This window comes from Olea europaea, unplaced genomic scaffold (genome assembly GCF_002742605.1).
Source record: "Olea europaea var. sylvestris unplaced genomic scaffold, O_europaea_v1 scaffold2692, whole genome shotgun sequence".
Lineage (NCBI taxonomy): Eukaryota > Viridiplantae > Streptophyta > Magnoliopsida > Lamiales > Oleaceae > Olea > Olea europaea.
The window spans coordinates 40,326-62,136 of record NW_019245313.1 but is presented as its reverse complement, the minus strand read 5'-3'; the positions used below and the strand labels follow the sequence as shown (position 1 = coordinate 62,136).

Below are 21,811 nucleotides of genomic sequence, written 5' to 3'. Positions count from 1 at the left end.
AATTAGTATATGAATTGTCATAGACATGTTGGATATGTTAAGAACATGATTACTAGTACTGCACAAATGAATGGTGTTATTTTGGTGTTTGTCACTTTTTTTTTTTATTTTGTCACTTTTTGAGTGTGTCACTTATTTTGAATTTTGTCACTTTTTTGAGTTTGTGTTACTTTTTTTTTTTTTTGAAATGTGAAAAAGTGACAATTTTTATAAAAAAGTGACATTGTGTCACTTTTTAATTTTACATAGTATCTTTTATTTCAAAAATTTTTTTTATATGATTTTTCAAAATACCTCTAATTTTAAGGGCATTTTTGTAAGTTACCCTTAAAAGATTTGGTCATTCCGTTTTCTAAGAATATCATTTGTTTTGTTTTGTTGTAGGACTGCACAAGTGCACTTTGAGACTTTGGGACGATTGATTTAGGGATGAAATATTAATTCGTTGTTGAATTATTATTTTGATGGATGCTTGGATGACTGTGCTGATTTTTATTTGAATGATTTTAGTTGCTTTTAGTTGAATGGTTTTTGTTTTTATTTGAATGAATGATTGTTGATTATATATATATATATATATATATATATATATAGTGTTTAACATGTTTTTAACAGCGATTTTTTTTGAATCAGTGTTAAACAGATTCTTATATGTTGTTTTTTCCTTGTTTAAGCCTCATATTTGGATGCATTTTAGAATAGTGTTTTGTTAAATAATGTGTGATTAAAAAATAATGAAAAGTTTTGAATTTACATGTAAAATTATTTTATTGGAGAATGTATAATTTAAAATAAATTTAGATATCAGGTTTTTATAACAAGCTTAATAGGTTTCTCAATGCAATTTTTTTCGGTGTGTTAACGGGCTTTTATTGTAGTCTCTTACGTTTTCAACAAGTTCTTACATATGGGCTCAAGCCCAAACCGAACAACCCAGTCTGACTTGGTTGGATTGGGTTGGGTTTCACAACATAAGAATTGGGTTGATTTCATATTAAATCTTCGATGTCAGGCTGAGTTTGGATTGAGATTAAAAATCGATCCAATCCAACCAATGCCACGTAGTAGTGTGTGATACCAGCTTTTATATCTCACCTTCTTTCCATCCAGAGTTATTAACTTTAGTTCCAAAGAGTTTAGCTTTCTCTCGTTTAATATCCATGGCGGCTCAACCAAGAGTTGGGAGGGGTAGGGGCAGGGGCAGGGGCATACCTGTAGTTTTGGTGGTGTACACTGCGTGTATGCGGAACCATGCAGCAACGCTTGGGGGTTATGCGCTTGACGGCTGCGGAGAATTTATACCAACCGGAAGCGCTGGAACTCCGGGAGAACTACTGTGTGCAGCATGTAACTGCCATCGGAACTTCCACCAGAGGCTTGTGATGGAGATTCCACCACCACCACCACCACCCCGCCGCCGAGCAGCCAGAGCCGCCCTTCGTGCCAATCCAGCAGCTGATTTACCTCCTCCGGAGCCGGCTGTTGAAATGAATTATCAGCTTCCGAGTCCAGCATCGAGTGAATCAAGCTCCGAGAGTTGAATGATAAATGCTGTTGTTTGTGATAATTTCAGATTAAGATCTGAAAAGAAAAATTAATAAATGTTCCGCTAGGGTTTACCGTTTTATCGAGAAGAAATATATGTCTATATAATTTCATTTTGCTTTGTTCTTCGATCATGGCGTTTTTCAGATCTCTTTCTCTATATACATATACATTATCCAAACTTTTCAATTAGGCACTGTTCCTGAAAAAAAAAAATCAGAAAAATTAAAGAGCAAATTAAATCGATAATCAAAATCGAATTTCTCATTTTTTTTTAAATTTTTTTTCCTTTCAGATATGGAATTTAATTGTCTGGTTGCAATGGAGATAATTTTTGACTTCGATACGAGAAGAAAAAACGAGGCCCTGAATCTCATTAACACCCGAGATGTTAATAATTATTAGAATTATTACCAATAAGTATATTCAAACATTTAATAAAGGTTCAATTTATTCCCATTTTGTACTAATCGCATATGATTTTCATAATTGGCCTAGCACGAGAGCCTCCGCTGGTAATTAATGTAAAATTTGTTATATAATTTAGATTATTAAATTTTTCTATATAATTTTGACTTACCAATGAGCTTTCAGATGGTTATAGCAGATTCTAGATAAATTACAATACTTCATGGTTATAAGAGATTGTGTCACTCTTTATTGGTTTGTAAATGAAATTAATCTTTATATTGATCAAATATAGGTTAAAAAATAAAAAGTTCAAAACCTATGTTAATTTTGTGTTGGTAAACACTACTACACATTTTGAAATTCAAGATGATTTGATATTAGTTAGTACTTGATTGGCTCATAACTTTTGCAAGGGTGTATTTTTATGTTTTATTTTTGGTATAAACACTAGATCACATAATTTAATATGAAATTCAAGATGAAACGGTAAACTAGAAAATCTATAACTGTTTTAGTAGGTAACGGTCATTACTCGTATTATTATCTGTCATCAATAATTGGAAATCTAACTATTGATACAGTATCTAAAAACTCTGATTGGAAACGTGTCACTTATCATTTAAATCTTATTGTCGGTCATTGTTAGCAACTTTTCAACAAATGTCACCAAGAATTTGTCGCTTGTGCCAAAGTGCAGACTTTGATTCCGACAATTGTATTGATGACATCACATAAATGATTACTACTGACATCTTCTTCTTTTTTCTTTTTTTTTTCCTCGGAAATCGATGTATATTTGCCTTGTGACTACAAGGAAGAATGGACTTCGAATTTGGGTGAAATATTCTCTATTGCAAGCATGACATTGTATAGCATCAAATTGTCTTATATGCTATCACCACCACCATCACAACAATAGCAATAATAATAATTACTGTTTGGTCTATATAAATTTTAATAAAAACTGATGGAATGTGTCATTTAAGAGTAGGGTCTAATTAAAATTAATTGTTGACTTTAATTTAAATTTTAATCTAATTTTTTAATTGAACCAAACATGGACTACATTAAATCTTATCTTGATGAGTGGATCATTATATATTCTCAAATCAAGAAATTTCACGATAATTGTCAGCATTTATCATTATTCATTCGATAAATTAAAGTCAACTTCTTGAATGTCAATTAATTTTAGTAGACATCTCAAGATAAAGCAATATCATTTGCGTATTCAATTAATTGTGTGTGTTACCGACTTCTTTAAATTACCTTGTCTCCTTCCCCTCTACTTAACTTTCACTTTCAATAGAATTCAGCTTTATTGCATTTCCATGGCGGCGAAACAAAGAGTGGGTAAGGCGTAGACCCGTAGTTCTTGTAATGTACATGGCGTTTTTGCATAACCATGCAGCACCACATGGCGGCTTTGCAGTTGACGGCTGTGGGGAATTTACATCAACTGGAGCCGATGGAACACCCGAGTCATTCCAATGCGCCGCCTGTAAGTACTGCCTCAGGAACTCCCACCGGAAGGTCGAGATGGAGATTCCTCCACCCCGCTGTCGCCGACCACTCAGATTACAACATGACAACAATCTGGATGCTGCCGCTCCTCCTCCTTCTTCATCAACGCCGCCTCGGCCAGTTGTTGCATTGAATTATCCGCCTGCGACTCCAACGTGTTAACTGATATAAGCTCCGAGCATTGAGTTTAATGGAGGAAGCCTTAAAACAAAAATGGCATGATTGTTAATGTTGTTTTTGGTCAGAATTAGATGATCAAAGATCTGGAAAGAAGAAAATATATAGATTTCATCATCAACAATATTAGGGTTTCTTACAGGGAAATTTGCACTTTTATCCTCAACCATTGCATTTATAAATTATCCTCGATATTTTTTTTTAGCACCAAACATTTGAACGTTTCCCTTAATTGTAAATCAACTTTCTTCATCGATTTTTGCCGTGAAATCTACATAATATGACGATTGTCCTCATATTTAAATAAATAAATAAAAGCCTCTATTTGTTGTAGATAAAGCCCCTGTTTAAACCACATTATTGTAAAAATAATAATGAAAAATATAATTATTATAAGCCCTACATAAGAGATAAAAATTCAAATATGGTGACTTGATGTGATGGATAACGGTCATATTTTTCATTTTAATGAGGAAATAATGGGACTCAAACAAGGCCAAAATAAGATTTTTAAGAGCCCGTTTGTTCCACATTTTTTCAACAAAAATACATTTTAAACATCACATCATGGGTTCTACCTTAGAGTGTTGAAGTCAAAAATTGTAGACTGATTTGATTGAAAAAATGTATTATTTTTCCAAATAATGTGCACCAAACGGGTTCTAAGAGTTTTTTTTTTAATAAAAGTTGATGAACGGATATGATTAAATATGTGGACAAAATTAATTATTAACTTTATCTTAGATTAATTTTCATTGGAGCTAGATGAGAAAATAAAAAGAAAATTACAATAAAAGCCCTAAATCTTTTCAAAATGAACAAATAAATCACAAAACGTTTAAAAAACAATTGACTAAAAAGGAAAAAAAAAGGGGGGGAAAAAGTGTTTTTCTCCAACCATCCTACAATCCAATTCACCCTACAGTCCACCACCACCGCTTCGACAAAAAAATCATGTCATTTCATTAATTAATATTTTTATTAAGAATTTTGTTACTTGTACATAAAAAGACACACAAGTAGTTGTCGAAAATGATGTGGAAGGAGAAGACTGGACAAAAATTTGGCAAATGATAAAGTATCGTGTAAGATATATCCCTATTTGGTTCTGAATTTTCACACATAAAAAATCAAGATTTTGACTATTACTTCCTTAAGTCAGCAGTTATTTTTAACTTTTTCACTCACAAATGTGATCTTTTTTTTATAGCGATAAAAAAATTAATTTTCAAAATTACTACCAAACATACCCTATATAATCACTTATATAAACGTTAATAGACATTTAGTAAGGTCCTTACATTGATTGATTAGTTGACAATGACCGCTTTTATGCTTGAAAAAGTTATGGAACTAGAACTCTAGAATCCTATTCCCCCAATTGGCTTAATCGCGAGTTTGTAACCGCTAAATTCACTACTACATGGAAATTAAAACGAAAGGCTGATACAATGTTATGATCCTTTAACGAGGAAATTGGAGAAAATGTCGCCTTTTAATTAATAGTTTTCTTCTTCGTCTAACTAGCCCATATCTCTACACATTTCTGGATTTTACCGAATGAATTGATTGGTTTGGACTAATTTTTATGAACAATGCTATGTGTATACAATGATGTATATACAATATTACACCACCTCATATAGAGAGGGACCCACATATAATAAGCCCCTGTTTGAGCCCCATTACATTAAATTCTATTATATTTCATTTTTCTTTCTCCTATTTTCAACCACACAATCTTTCATAAAATAATATTACACGTAAATCGAAAACTTTTCATTCTTTTTCAACTACTCATTTTAAAAAAAAAATACTATTCCCCCCATTTATTTTTCTACATAATGGGGATTAAACAGGGGCTAAAAGAAAAATGCTATGTATGCATAATGTACCATTAGCATTACACCCTCCTCATATGAATGTGACCCATATACAATGAAATATTTGTGAGCCTTCCTTCATGTGAGAGGAGTGTAATGCATTGTGTACACATAACATTTTTTATAATAAAATGTTCACGGGACTTCTCCATGTAAGAGGGGTATAATTCATTGTGTGCACCTCATGGTGTACACATGATGTTTTCCAATTTCTAGAACAACAATAAGTATATTGTCATGAATATATCTTGACACATTACTTTACAAACACACCTTAATTAAAATCAAGGAGATATTTTAGGAATTCTAGTTGAAACAGTTTTGTTGATTATGAATAAGGCAAAACTATTTGAATTGATATTTGTAGATTTAATTTAAACAAGTTAGTAGATTTCAATTTAAGAAGATTACATGAAATCATGTTTTTAAGTTTCAATTTCATTAATTAGGCCTTAACTTTTTAAAAAAAATTAGGTGGTATGTGACTTGTGAACTGGTTCTAATAAATGATTTTGTACATAATACGTCAGGGATGTTCTCAACTGAGTTTTTAATGGATTCTGGAAATTCTTTTAAATTCAGGTGTCTCCATTGAGATTTTAATGAACTCTACTAAAATTTAGGTGTTCCCAACTGAGAATTTAATGGATTTTAAGGAAATTCATTAAAATTTAGTTATTATCAATATTTCACAGATTTATATATATAATTTCATTAATAGAGAAATTTTAAACTTAAAAATACACATAACAAATCATTTTCAAATTTCACCATTTTTAATAGGATTCTTATGAATTTTGTGAAAAAAATATTCAAATACATGAAATTCATTACAATTTATAGTATTTTAAAATCTATCAAAATCTCAGTTGAGATTCTTTCGGGTAACAAACAATTCACAAGTCACATACCACCTGATTTTTTATTTTTACAATTTTTTTAGTTTTATAATTTTATCCTTAAAATTATTATAGTAATGATATTTTCTAATTTAGTTCCCATTTGGTTTAGCTAAAAGAAGTTGATTAAAATTTAAGTCAAATTTGATAATTTATGAAAACCACAACTTGTCATTCTTACAATTTCATAACTTTTATTAAAATTTATTTTTAATTTTTTTTTATCTAAACCAGACTGGGGTTAATTTCCATTCACCGTAGTATATCTGTTTAGCTCAGTATGAATAAGTGGGCTTCAATGTTTGGGTAAGAACGGTAACATTTATAGGCCCAACCTGTATCATTTCAGCGGCCTGCCCTAAATTATCACTTTTGGTAATATTATCCCGCCATTCAAACCCGCGCTACGATTTGAAGCTTCACTTCTATTCTCTCTCTCACTCGTACATCCTTAACATAATATTCTATGTCTATATCTAAATTGAATGTTTAAATTTCAGTGGCAAGTAGGCAGCATTTCATTTACGAGGGCATTCTGATTGGATAATCAACGGTAAATGGAATTTTAAAGTTTTAGTTATTTCGCACTTTTTTTAATCAATTTTTGAAAATACTATCCACTCGAATGAAGTTTAGATGTCGATTGCAAGTCTGTAGTGTGCATACATAATTTCATTGTTTCTAAGCTCTATCGTCTGATTATACTGTCTGTCAATGAGGAAAACTCTCATTTTTTGGACGGATTTAGAGATTTTTAGATCATAATTCGTAAAAATAAAATAAGAAATACAATTTCGATTCACAAATGCTAGGTTTGTCTAGACAAGAATTTTCACCTGATTAGAATTTGGGTCATAATGGTCAATTAATTTGTTGCGGAGCTAAGGAGAATCCTTCGTTTTTATTGTTTTCATTTTTATAATAATTTACTGTCTGATATAAACTACGTGTTGTAGCAGTAAACCCTACGGGTTCCACATTTATCCTTGATTAGTAATTACTATAGCAAGGCTGACATTACTAAACTGAAATCATGGTTTGATTCTGTGATTCATCTTTCATTTGGAGAAGAAATGTTTTTGGGATTTTCTGTTAATGATTCTACTTATCCATATTAGTATTATGGTAGTAAATGGTCAATATTAGTGATAGCTAGGAATTTGTAACCTTATTCGCAACAGGGTGTTGGCCTTAAACTTATCTCAAGGTTAAGTTTATGGAAGGAAGTAATAAGAGTAGTGGAAGTACCTGATTGGGAATGGTTAGGGCCTGATTGATATTTCGAAGGTCAGTTTAAAAGTAGCTTTCAGTTAACATGTCAAATTCTCAATTCATGATCCTTCTCCGCTGTTGTCAATTCTTTAGAAGTGGCACAGAATTAACGGTACAAAAAGGAGACGAGGACTTATATTTGATATGATTGATGATATCTTTTTGCAAGAAAAATTTATTACAATTGGATAATCTTGACTTGACATGAAGATCGATGTCTCTATAAACATTAGAAGTTAAGGAGGAGAAACTGCTCTTTTCTAAGATTATTCAACTAATTTAACTGCAAATTTCCAGGAACTGGGAAGAATGGGAAAAAAAATCATTTAGGAACACAAATCTCCTTATCTGACATTTATATTATTATCAATGAGAATCACTTAAAGTCATGGCCAATCCCAATACAAGTTGAAGGAAATATTTAGATGAATTCATCGTTGCCCATGCTTCTATTAAACAACACGTTAGCATCATGAAGATTTACCAATGAGCTTTGATTCCTGTTGTGGTTTGGGAAACAACTTTTAGTGGTCTTTCGGATGCTATATTAAACAGACAAGTTTTTGCAAATTGCAAAAGAGAAATCACTAATAATGATTACTAGCAGATTTTCTGAAAGAAGGGATAGAAGAATGGGGAATGATTGTTGACTATACGAGCGTTCCTATGACTCCCCCATTCCAATCAGGTCTTCAGGAATTAGCACTGCAAGAATGGCGATACCGTACCCCCTGCATTAAAAAGGAATGATCTCGTTATCCTATGCCTGGTTGCTGCTTGAAAGTTGCCTGGAAAGAGATCCTTCGATGTTCGTACTTTGATTGAACGGTAGGACTTTCTTTTGGTAGTCAACTAACTGATAGTGCTTTCACGCCTCGTATAGGAAAATTGATCTTAATGATACAATGTTACAGAAAACTGTGAAAGAGGATAGAACTGGCCTTGCCTTGGGCAATGGAGACTCTTGTTCCCCCACCCTTTGGCTTTCTGGGGCCCTAATATATATAAATAGAAATTCGTAGTACCCTTTCTTCCACTTCCGAAGGATGTAGGGGGTATACAACATCGAAGGAATTGGGTCATCCTGCATCCTAAGTTACTGAAGAGTCGTCCAATTGCTCAGTGACCGAATCGGAAAGGTTTTTATTAATTTCTCTTTTCTTTTCTTCAGCACTCTTGGACTGAACACCTTGCTGCAAGAAAGGTACACAGAGAGAGAGAGAGAGAGAGAGGCGTGACAGCCACAAGGCACTTTCGCTTTGATTTGATTATTTTGGGAGATAGGCTTGCGTATTAGTTGGGTTTGCTTCTACTGAGGCAATGTTCAGGAGTAATATGTAGTTCCATTTGAAAATGCTTATGTCCTTGTGTAGTTTATATCCGTAGGTGTTTTGCAACTATAGTTCTGGCACATCTGATGCTTTAACGGGCCAGGTGATGAAAATTAACAAGGCCTCTGGAAATAACCCACATGGTAGGCAGGAATTAATGTTCTTGTGTTTATAATTTTTACTTAGATCTGATGTGCAACACATAGCACCACCATTCTATTAGTTATAGAGGAAGAAATCTTAACGCAGTTTTTAGTTGAGCACCACCATTTTTTTAGTTGATAATGACAGAAATCTTAATACAGTTTTGAGCAGTGCAACAACATAGGGAGTACCTACTGCTTGGACTATTGTGACCCTTACTCATATCATTTTGAAAGTTATCAAGACTGGTTTATTTTATTCTTCCATTCCTGAGAGTTAATTTATTTTTTATTTTTTATTTTCTTGGTATATCTACATCTACATTATTTATTTTTTAGTTTTTAACTTATAGTAAATGTCTTCTCAATTGTAGATCACACTCAGGTTGATGATTGTGTGTTTTTCTATGAAGGGGATCACTCAGAAAACTTCAGGACCATGTTGATTAATGATGAAGGAAAACTACATGAGGCGAGGACGAAGCTTGTGGCTTTCATTTGATTTCTAGTTCTTTCTTTATATAGATTTGTACCCTCTTTCTAACTTTGGACTGTTGCATAATTCTTGGGTGCAGGGGACGTAATTTAGAAGACGATTTCAAATCTGCCAACAAATTGCCAAAAATCAATTGGTTGCAGCATGCCAATGCACACAATAATTTTTTGTGCCAGGACAAGTATTTGAGTTCCAACTTCCTTTTTTCCTTGTCAACTCAAAAACCTCGAATTGATGAGACGATGAGCATGAGGTATGCTGCATTTAATCCTATTTAGGTAGGAAATTGATATTTCTACATATACTTCATAAAAACCTCTTGTTCTTTACACAAAATGTCCTGTATATGATAAAAGGTATTTTAGTTTGTGAAGCTCGTCTCATGGTTGTTAGCCATAAATAAAATTCAAGAAAGGGATTATGGATTCCGGTTTTCTCACCTTTATTGTCATTAACTATCATGTCTAGAGAAAACAAACAAAAAGTTGAATATTTGTGGGCTGACTATAATTATTCGATTATTTAATTGAGTGAAGATGACTTGGTATTTCACATTGTTTCTTCCCTTATGTTTTCAGGTCTGGGGTTTTTCAAGTTCAGAATGTAAGGTTGCACAATGCTCAAGTTGAAAAGGTGAAGTATTTTAAATACTGGTCATGGGCACTAATACATTTCCTGGTTCCTCTTGATTCATTCTAAGAATTACCCAAAGGCCCTAGCATCCTCATTATTTTTTGTTTATTTTCTCTTCAAACTTTCAGTTTAGTGCTTCATAACCGGGCTGTTGACAAATGCTAATGTTAATTACTTTATTAACTTTTAGGTTGTGCTGCATATTATAGGCAGCCATCTTTACTTATGTTTCGAGAGTTTTTCCTTGCTTAAGTCTGCCATTAGCCTCTCCATCAGGTTTTTGTGATCAAAGTTTTATGTTATCATGTTTTTTTATTTTTGTTCTTTCTGAGGTGAGGCTGTATAAATTCGTCTTGAGGCTGTGTACAAAGCCTTTTCTCCTCTCGAACATGCACTTTGAATGATGAGGTCTGTTTCGATGTGGACCTTGAATGCTATTTATCCCCATTGGTCCAGGAGTATGCCAAGCAATATAGACTAAAGATAGTTGGCTTAACTCCAATTCAGTCAAAATAAACCAATAACTTGAGAGGAAATTTTTTATCCTCCTTTTCTCTCCAGTCGATACATAAGCACTTCTAGTTATTGGGTTATTTATTTTCCTTAAGTGTCAATTACATGGTATTTTTGATTTACATTTTCCATCTCAGCATTTGCTAAACCTTTGATGACAAAGAAATATCATTTTCAGTATTGAGCATGCTCTTTGTACTGAACTGTTAACCAGGAGCAATCTACTTTATTGCTCTCAACTTGTTTTCCATATTCATAGGAAGCAATAATAAGCATTCTGATGGAATGTGAAATATTGGCAGGCATGGCAGCTTCTTTCTAGCCTTCAGCTATCTTCGAAAAGCTACACTAAACCTGGACAATCTGTTCCTTTAACTAACAATGTTAGTTCGTTTTCTTTTCAAGACTCAAGACAAGCTACTCAACAATGCTCGTCTGACTTGAAAAGATTGTCCTCAGGACTTGTCCAAATGCATCAAAGTTTTAGCGGAGGTGATGAGCAAATTGGTGATTCCAGCAGATGTTTGAACACTTCTTTTTCAACCTGCAATTCTGAGGTTGAGAAAGTTAGAATGGTTACGAGCAGGCGGAATGCTTCATACTCATTGGCAAGTGATAATTTTAATGCACAAACTGGGAACGGAGTTACTAGCAATTCTTCCATGTGCACAATTGCAAGGAACGGGTCCAACGCCCCTTATACTGATGTCATTGATGATGATGATGACATACTTGAGGTAATTCGTGAAACTCGCAATATAGACAGTGAAAGCAGATAGGTAAGTGGATTTTCGTCTTCAACTGGGTCATACTTGTTTGATGTGTTTTGTAACACGTTGGATTATAATGATTGAGCATGGAGGATTTTAACAATATTGTCCGTTATTTGGTGCAATGTCATAACTGATAAACGAATGTGTGAAATATGTTGCTCAATTGGTGTTTTTATAACGTATTATTGTTCTCAATCAAGATAGATTAGCGTTTGGCTAGGAATACCAGTTGAGTAAATAACTGTTTTCAACAGAATATCGACGTGGACCAAATAGTTATGGATCATTTTCAATCAACTTCTACACCTCAACCATCAACCTCCGAACTTCCAGAGGTTACTCCAAATGTAAATAAAGAAAAATTTTCTGAACATGAGGAAGCAATTTTGCCTCCAGAGTTGTGCCTGAATTGCAGTCACAATTGTAAGGTACAAATTTTTTCTTACCTATTTGTTGTGATATTCAAAGTTTACTCCCAAATCCTTATGCCATTCCTGATATTGGTACAGCTAGGACTTTGTCCCGAAGCTTCAAATCACCTAAAAGATATGAAGGATAAGCTAATAGCCATATCAAATGATATCATAGATAATTCTGATAATTTGAGTTCAGATGAATTTGAGAAGCTTCGTCAAGAAAGGTTTGCTTATCTCTCCGAACCCTTTTCTGCCTTTTCATAATGTTATTTTTATCACATAGGCAAGGGTGGATTTGTTTTGCATCTAAAAAATCTGTACAATACATTAAATAAAGTGGGGGTTGATAGTAAAGCTAATATGTTCAGTAATATTTAGTATTATAACATGTCCCTTTTTCCTATTCCTTCTCTAATTGATTTGCTGCATTTACTTTCTTCTTTGAGGTAGGCTAAATAATCTGAAATTAATGATATTTTTATCTTACTGCTAGGCAGCAGTTGAATAAACAAATTCAACATCTTGAGAAATATCTTCATAGTACATCAGTCAACGAGGAAAGGAAAATGTCACATTTTTCTTCATCCACAGCAACTTCTATGACTTTTCAGACCCCTCCAGCAGTGCCATTTAGGATTGACCCCACAAGGCTTGATGACCGGTTTCAAGTAAACACTGAGTCGGGTAGCTTTGATAGATGGGGTTCATCATCCATTCCATCATATTCCACTGACAGGTTTGGGGTTTCAACTGCTCCACTTGAGAGAGAACCATATGTTCCTAAGTATATCGAGATCAATTATATCGAGGGTTCAATAGACAAAAAGTGGAGTGGTCGGGATTTTCCTTGGACAAAGAAGCTAGAGGTTTGTTTTTGATATAATTCCTGACTTTAAGTTTTCACTAGACGATGTTCTTATCTGTTGCTCATCTATTCTACTGTCAGGCCAACAACAAAAAAGTGTTTGGAAATCACTCCTTTCGCCCCAATCAAAGAGAGGTGATTAATGCAACCATGAGTGGATATGATGTTTTTGTTTTAATGCCAACAGGAGGAGGAAAAAGCCTGACTTACCAGGTGAGAGGATTGTTATCTTTTCTTTCTATCCAGATTCACAATTACGAAATAGGAGAGCTTTCAGTTATATCTGTTTTCTGCTTTCCTCATTTTTAGATCTTGTTAGGATGTTGGGAATGAGGTGAGGTAATGGGGCCTATTTGGTTACTGCTAGTTTTTACTTTTGACCTTAGCCTTTGATCCATAGTAGCAAGAAATTTTATGTTTTGGGAACTAAACTTGTACTTAGAGAAGGTGACCTCTACTTCAGCTACGAGGTCACAATTGTATAATCCTAATGGAAAATGAATGGTGCTCTTGTAAAGATTTGCAAAAAGATTAAAAATGGAAAATAGAAGTTTATTTAGCCCATGGTTAGTTACATTAATGGTGCTAAGCTTTAGAGTAAAAAAATTATTCCTGTTTCTTCATTTCTGAAATAAAGATGCTTGGAGTTGAATAATGTGTCACGGAGCAATTACACTATATATATTTGCGCAATCATGTTTAAGGGTGCATTCTCAATTGTGCTCCCCTGAAGTAAAGTTTCACTTTTTTTGCTTCGTCATATTTATTTGTATTCCATATTATACGTGAACTTTAAGGGGTTGTCTGATTCTTTTACCCATCTCATAAGTTGGAGGTCTAGTTACTCATCAATTGTTGATTGGAGTTCATGCAGTACCTGTGAAGTGACATTTGATGTGTCGTGTGCTTTCTTCTTGTAGCTCCCTGCTCTGATATGTCCTGGAATAACTTTAGTGATATCACCTCTCGTCTCTCTTATCCAAGATCAGATAATGCATTTAGTGCAGGTAATCTTGTCCATCAAATTGGTTTAGGTACACCTATAACTGCATTTAGTTTTGGCAACATTCAGCCTAACGCGCTGCTTATTTCCCTTAAACAACAACCAAGGCAAATATACCTGCTGCTTATCTAAGTGCCAATATGGAGTGGACCGAGCAGCAAGAGATTTTCAGAGAGCTTAGCTCAGACTACTGCAAATACAAGCTGTTGTATGTCACCCCAGAGAAAGTTGCTAAGTGAGTATAATCTTCCCAAGTTACCTGCAAGTAGATGAATGTATCATTCTGTTTCCACATTTTAAAAAGTGTAAATGACCCACGAGCTTGGTTGTGCCTTCAATTTCGCTATTTTGATTAATGATTTTACTTTTAAGAAATGGATCCTTCATTGGAATCTACCATTCGAAAAGATATGTTTTGTCTTACACAATGATTAAAAAGGCTTAATAGGGTACTAATGGGCTTTACTTGTATCAGGCAAGGCAAACGCCTCGGCAATAGTTTATTTTTTATTTTTATTTTTATTTTTTTTAAACAATGGTCTTATGAGCCCTCCTATGAAATTTCTTACCGTTGTTATCAACTCAATAATTTGTTAGAGTGCATTTTATTTCATGCAAGATTAATTAAGTTATTTGGAAATCAATATATCTACTATTTGTCTTTGAGAATGACTGGAACAAGGTATTCATATAATGGTGTAAATTTCCTGACTGAAATATAATTAGATCAATTGGATGCAATTTGAAACTGCTTAAATGTGTACTTGCTTTGTCCTCATATGGTAAATTCATAGGTTTCCATAATAATTTATGCTAATGCAGAAGCGATGTTTTGCTGCGACACTTGGAAAGTCTACATGCTCGGGAATCTCTTGCTAGGATTGTTATTGATGAAGCTCATTGTGTTAGTCAATGGGGGCATGATTTTAGACCTGATTACAAGGTTCTTTATGTTTGGAAGCTCTGAATTATGCCTCATTGATTTTGGCTAGAGGGATCCTTGGGTTGAATGCTGCATCACTCATGTGGTTTTCTAGTATTAGAAAATTTTATTTTTATTTACTTGTTTCCTATAAATTAGATTTGAAGGGTCCTTGAGTTTAGTTTTAACTTTTTGGTGGTACCTATGCAGGGACTTGGTATCTTGAAACAGAAATTTCCAACTATACCTGTTCTAGCATTAACTGCTACTGCTACCATTAGTGTCAAGGAAGATGTTGTGCAGGCTCTCGGACTAGTAAATTGCATTGTTTTTCGGCAGAGTTTTAACCGTCCAAACTTACGGTAAGTGCTAAGTGAAGGCGTATGTTGCTGACTATTTCAATGGCTTACTATGCATATATTGCAGATATTCTGTTGTTCCCAAGACAAAGAAGTGCGTGGAAGACATTGACAAATTTATAAAAGACAACCATTTTGATGAATGTGGCATCATCTATTGTCTTTCAAGAATGGATTGTGAAAAAGTTGCTGAAAAGTTGCAGGTTTAGTTCTTTCTGTTGAATTTTCAGGACGTTTATTTCCCTTTCCAAATGCATTATTGATGCTGCAGTAACAAAGACCTGTTGAAATAATCCTTGTTTTAATTGTAATAATTATTTATCAATATAATTAAAACATTGTATCTATCTGCACTCATAACAAGTATATTTCAGTTTTTTAGGATGTTTATGGGTGTTTATCGATAGTCAAAAAGAAATGAAACTTCCCCTCTTTTTTACATAATGACCCTATTTAATTACATTCAACATGTTTCTACTTAACTGCTTGAATCTTATGGAGCATAGCCCTCTTATCTTGACCTCCTTGCTTTTTTAATTGCAACTGTATTTTATTTCTTTGGAAACAAATTGCCATGGAGAAGGCTGTTTAATGTAATGGAAAATGTAATGTCATGTTATTCTTCACTCCTTATTTCAAAGGCCATTTCTACTTCTTATAGTTTACATTTCAAATTTTGGTAGCCAGTTAAATGAAATTTTTAATATTTTTCACTCTGCTTAAGCTCCTACGAGTGTCATACAATATCATTAAGTTAAATTTTCATATAATGGCTGTAAATCTGTTATCAACTCAGTTGTTCCTTCTTGAACGGCAGAAATTAGGTGTAAAGGCTGGGCCAGCGGGTTCTCCAACCTATGCGGACCTTTTCTTTTCAGGCATCAACCAAAAAAATAAAAATGTTGGACCTGATGGTCCATCCTCCACACCCGTGCTGCCTCTCCATTATTCAGCATGGGCTGGTCATACCTATATTTGAAATCTTTCTATATTGTTTTCCACTAAATCATGAGATTGTCACCTCTTTTTTCCGTGCTGCACATTGCAATGTGAAACCTCACGTTCTTGTCTTCCTCAGGAGTACTGGTTTAAATTTTTTCAGAAAGAAACAAATTTTTTGTATGAAGAACCAAGGAAAGGCAACCTGTTTGCCAGAAAACTTGATTTGAACTTTCAGACTGCAGAAAATGTATTCCTACACAAATTAGAATTAAAGAACTCTTTCCCTCAATGAACAGTCCTCACTCTACTGTTATTTTTGTTTTTTTTTTCCTCCAAAATACAAAATCTTTCATCTGGAATCCCACAGAAGCACCATTTTTATGGTGCTACTTCTGATTCTTTTCTTTGTGTTCTTTATCTTTCTTTTTATTGTAACGAGTAACAACCTCTCTAGTTGCTTAAATCCACAATCATTATTTATGATATTATATATTGTTCCCGAACCATTTCACGCTGTCTTAGTTTAGAGGCTATTTCACACTGTTTACTTTGACTTGGGTTTACATGGAACTGATCTCCTATAAATCATAAACCAAGATAGTTTACTACATCTGGTTAAAGGAACGTGGTGGTCGCATTGAACTTGGTGATGAAAACATCTCAAGATTCTCAACATGAGTTTTGTCTTTACTGGAATGAAGGAGTATATAGTTATACTCCATATTAAAGACACACATCCCATAAATATTTTCTTTGATCATGGGGGATAAGACTGACTGCTATGCTATAGATTTGCCTCCGTCTACAGTTTGTCCCTCTCTCCCATTTTAGCATTTGAGTTCCTTCAAGTCATATTTGTAGAAATTGATTTACACTTTCATTTTGAAACACAGCCACTTGAAATTTGCATTTGAATCTAAATTGAAATCTGGTCGGTGGTTTGATAGAAATAGCTGGAAGGATCTAATAGAAAAAATTCTTGACAATGATATTGATAAAGAGACATGCTCATATTAAACTTGACACTTAAAATATCAACTTCTTTGTGATATTTAAATATTGACATATGTGTTTGTCAGGAATACGGACATAAAGCAGCCTTTTACCATGGTAGCATGGATTCTGCTCAGCGCACAACAATCCAGAAACAGTGGAGCAAGGACGAGATCAACATAATATGTGCAACCATTGCATTTGGCATGGGTATATTTCCCACTTCTATTCTGTCTTTGGAACTATAACTCTATGTACTAACATGAGTATTTTAGGTATCAATAAGCCCGATGTTCGGTTTGTCATTCACCATTCCCTTCCAAAGTCCATTGAAGGCTACCATCAGGTAAATATCTGACAATGCATAGTCCTTTAGCGTTCTGCATTTTTAATGCTGTATGATGCTTTTAGTATGGCAGCGATGAAAAATTTATGATCTGATAAGATTTTAACTTCTTCATGTAGGAGTGTGGTCGTGCTGGTAGAGATGGTCAACCTTCATCTTGTGTATTGTACTACAGTTACAGTGATTATGTGAGTTCTGAAATGAGATGCTGTCTTCTCTTTCTGCCCACTCTCGTTACTCTATTTATTTTTGATTTTTTGGCTCTGATTTCACTGAATTATTGGTATCTGGATTTATCCATCCACTGAGTTAATATGTAGACAATTTTCCTCTTTGAACACTCGTTCCTTTCTGGTTCTCTGCAGATTCGGGTGAAACATATGATTAGTCAAGGTGTAGTCGAGCAAACTCCCTTTGCATCTGGATACTATCGTGCAAGTACATCAGCTTCAGGGAGTTTATTGGAGACAAACACTGAGAATGTCCTGCGAATGGTACTGATAGAACTCATTTTACCATTACGTTAGTCACTCATTTGTTAATATTATTCAACAATCTTTTTCCAGGTCAGCTACTGTGAAAATGACGTCGATTGTCGACGTCTCCTACAGCTTCTTCATTTTGGAGAAAAGTTCGATTCGCTAAACTGCCAGAGCACATGTGATAATTGCTCCAAGACACAAAACTGTATTGAGAAAAATGTCACTGAGCCTGCAAAGCAACTGGTTCCCTTAATTCCATATCTTTACTTTGTCCTATTTTTCCTTCTTGATTTTCCGCTATATTCTATCGTACATCTGTTTCTAGTATTCTCTCTTTTATTTGATGTAAAATGTCAATATGATATTTTCACAAGTTCACAAAAGGTTGTACTGTGTGCTGCACAGGTTGAATTGGTGAAGATGACAGGACAACAGTTTTCATCATCACATATCTTGGAAGTCTACAAGGGTTCTTTAAGCCAATTTGTACGTCCTAATGATTAAAAGTGTTCTCTTTTCATGTTTTCAACAATTAACTTTTACTCCAATACAAAAACATAGGTTAAGAAACACCGACACAATACCTTGAGCATGCATGGAGCTGGAAAACATTTGGCCAAGGGCGAAGCGTCCCGTGTGCTACGTTACCTTGTCACTGAGGATATTCTTGTGGAAGAGGTGAAAAAAAGTGATATTTATGGATCAGTGTCATCTGTTTTAAAGGTATAACATGCTATATCTTGAATTTTTCTTTATCTTAAAAGTATGTAACATTGAGAACTCTTGTAACTAGAGTAAAACTTCTTCTCTCATGAATGTCATGATGACCTCTTACCTTCAGGTCAATGAATCCAAGGCGCACAATCTTTTTGCTTGTGGCCAGATAATTAAATTAAGGTTCAATTTCTTATGATTAATGATGCTCCTTTTTTGCTTCTAATTTATATGAAAGTTGATGTTACTCTTTGACTATTATCTTTCATTCACTCGTTACACTATTTACAACCATCAATGTCTCTAGAAGCAGTTTCCGTCGGATATTCATGGGGCATTAAGCAAACATATTCATACAGTTCGAGATAGCTATAAAAATTCCACACTTCTAGGCATGTAAAGGTCGACTTTTATTTCCTAGTCACTGCTTTAAATTAGTATGATCGATCAATTCTTACCAACCTTTCTGTTTTTGTTTTGGAGTAAATATCAGCTATCCACCCACGCTTTGTCAATTTCAAAGCAATTTGTCCATGCTAAATTCTTATCCTAGTCACTGAATTTGCTTCTAAGTTTCTTCCACATCTAATAGCTTAATTTTGGACTAAATAATTTTGACACCTTTCAAATCTGCATTTTGATATTTCTTTTATAATTTTCCCATTTCTTTTGGTCGTGCTTTATTGTCATGAAGCTACGCTAATTTTCCGATGAATATTTCTAATATTAGAACTTAGAAGGCAAAGTCATTTTTAGTGCCATTGATACAAGTTGCATTTATGGCCAAAAATGTGGTTAGATCATTCAAATTCTCTGTTGAATGATACATGCTGATGAGAGATTCCATTTTGGGCTGGTATTTTAATATTTCTTGCAGATTTCCGTCTTCCTTCAAAGCTGTTAAAGCTGGTCGATCAGAAGCTACTCCAGCTAAAGGCTCACTGACGTCAGGAAAGCAAATTCCCCTGCAGATGGGTACTTCTATGGGGCTTCAGTCAGAAATTGATTTGGTACATTTATGATAATTGATGAATATTTTCTTTCCTAAATTTTCGTTTAATAGCCTAATAGTAATATTCACTTGAATTTTTACAAAATTTATTTTCTTGTGCCTTACAGAAATTATCGGCAAAACTGTTTTCTTCACTGCGTATGCTTAGAAATATTCTTATTAAGGAGGCTGGAGATGGCACGTGTGCACACCACATTTTCGGGTTTGTTTATATGTTTATCTTCTTCTCTTTTCCTTTTACTTCTATGATCATGTTTGAAGCCTGAAGAAAGGTAAAATTACTTTTGGTAAGTAAAGAATTACTTTTAGGAAAGCAAGTTTTTTAACCAAAAGATAATTTTAATTTTTGTGACAATTTTTGTCTGAGCTTACGAAATTACTTTTAAGTACTTTTACTTCTACATTTTTTGGCTTAACAAAACATTGTGATTATTTTCCGGTTAAAGGGCTCATCCAATTTGGGAATTATGTTTGAAAGCATGATAGCATTGTAACATACTATTGCTATCTTTTCTCTTTCCTCTTCTAGAAATGCTCAATTACAGCAGATCAGCACCAGAATACCCAGAACTATAGGTGAACTTCAAGATATTAGCGGCATTGGCAAGTAAGTCGTAGACATCTGTAAAAGCTCTGCTTTAACAATCCTACTGATGCTAATTGACATAATGGTTCAGGGGAAGAATAACCAAATATGGAGATCGAGTGTTGGAAACCATTGAAGCTACCATAAGGGAATACAACAAAGACAGAAATAGCAGCAGCAGTAATGATAGTACAGATTCTAAGAAGAGAAGACAGTCGACTGATGTCCCGAAGGGGAATTCAGAAATTGACAATGACTTCACTGAGAGCAATACACGCTCCAAAAAAAGGTTTGTGAAAAAGCAGAACAAGGATTCGGAGAGAGTCGACTATACAGAACCTTCCTACAGTGATTTATATGAGGATATTGATTTCGATGACGACCTCTTTGTCAAAGTTAATGGCCCTGATTTAAACGTAGGATGCAATGGTGGAAGAGTTCTACCTTCATGGTCAGCCACTGGAAATTAGGTTCATGATTAAGAGTTATATAGGTTCCAGGTGTGTCCTTTGGGGTATGATATGTTATTTGTGAACCTGCTTTATGTTCCATTAGAGGATGAAATTATCCTATTTTCAATGTGTAGCCAAACAAGTTTGTAGTTCAGGCAATGTCTATGAATTTTGTCAAGTGTAGTTTCTATACTTATTTGAGATTCTAAATGATGATATTTTGTTATTTTTTGAACGGATAAGTACCTAATTTGTTATTTATTGCTTTTATTAGGAAAAGTTAATGTTTCAAAGAATAATTGGAAAAAAGAACGAAAAATGGCTAAAATGAAGCAAATTCACAGTATGAGGATCAAAGTATAAATATCTAATGGTTGATTTGGATCACAAAAAATACTATGAAGATTGATAGGAGTCAATTGAATGCAAATTAGAGTAAAAAAGGAAAGGGATATGATCGGAGTATTATTATAAATCGACTTTTAATCATATAAGATATTTTCAATATTTATGGTCAACTTAAGACCCATTTTTCGGATGGAGAACGTTTGAATTGGAAAGATTGTATTTCTAGAAGAATTGTAACTCTTTTAACTAGCTTTCCAATACATTTTGAATTACCTAAATCGGATACTGAAAGAGAAAGTTATAACCAAAATACTGAAAGTTGTGTAGAGACAAAATTATGTGCGTGAAGGCAACTTTCCTTATTTGATTTAAACTCTTTTGGAAGACAATTTGAATGTGAATTTTGACTAATTTCATCATATAAATACAAGATATGGGCAGCAATGAAAGGGTCTCTCTCTTACCTCTTCATACACAATAATTTCATCAAATTTATCAAGAATAATGCGTCAACTATTATATTTTGAGAGAGGATATCAAGTTATAGCAAGGAATTAAAGTTTAATTAAATCACGATTTTGAAAAATTCAACTTTGGGCTTGAAGATCAACATCTTTTGTATTCTTTCATAATCCGGGTGATATTTTTCTAATATTTTTCTTGTAATTTATATATTAATATGTTAGGCTAGTTTCTCATTTTATTGGATGAATGATGAATTCTATTGTTTTTTATTTTAATTCAAGACAATTAATTTAGTACTTCATAACT

At 33.8% G+C, this 21,811-nt stretch overlaps 2 protein-coding genes across 3 annotated transcripts; both read left to right on the top strand.

Moving 5' to 3' along the window:
• The first annotated feature begins 1,160 nt into the window (after positions 1–1,160).
• Positions 1,161–3,642, top strand: LOC111383457 (zinc-finger homeodomain protein 8-like). The gene is made up of 2 exons (XM_023007573.1): positions 1,161–1,518; positions 3,266–3,642. The coding sequence occupies exons 1-2, from the start codon at positions 1,161–1,163 to the stop codon at positions 3,640–3,642; spliced, it is 735 nt and encodes a 244-aa protein (XP_022863341.1).
• A 3,182-nt stretch (positions 3,643–6,824) lies between these two features.
• Positions 6,825–20,934, top strand: LOC111383456 (ATP-dependent DNA helicase Q-like 4A). Of its 2 annotated transcripts, none has more exons than XM_023007572.1 (26): positions 6,825–6,992; positions 9,599–9,657; positions 9,761–9,934; positions 10,260–10,314; positions 11,130–11,564; positions 11,855–12,028; positions 12,110–12,240; positions 12,510–12,882; positions 12,963–13,094; positions 13,802–13,888; positions 13,992–14,119; positions 14,707–14,827; positions 15,017–15,168; positions 15,233–15,368; positions 17,187–17,310; positions 17,376–17,446; positions 17,566–17,634; positions 17,812–17,940; positions 18,013–18,171; positions 18,334–18,414; positions 18,490–18,651; positions 18,770–18,825; positions 19,520–19,652; positions 19,762–19,856; positions 20,184–20,261; positions 20,332–20,934. In XM_023007572.1, the coding sequence occupies exons 2-26, from the start codon at positions 9,635–9,637 to the stop codon at positions 20,708–20,710; spliced, it is 3,657 nt and encodes a 1,218-aa protein (XP_022863340.1). In that variant the 5' UTR covers positions 6,825–6,992; positions 9,599–9,634; the 3' UTR covers positions 20,711–20,934. The 2 variants fall into 2 exon arrangements, with proteins under 2 accessions (XP_022863340.1, XP_022863339.1); XM_023007571.1 differs by having other exon boundaries at positions 9,560–9,657.
• The last annotated feature ends 877 nt before the right edge of the window (positions 20,935–21,811 follow it).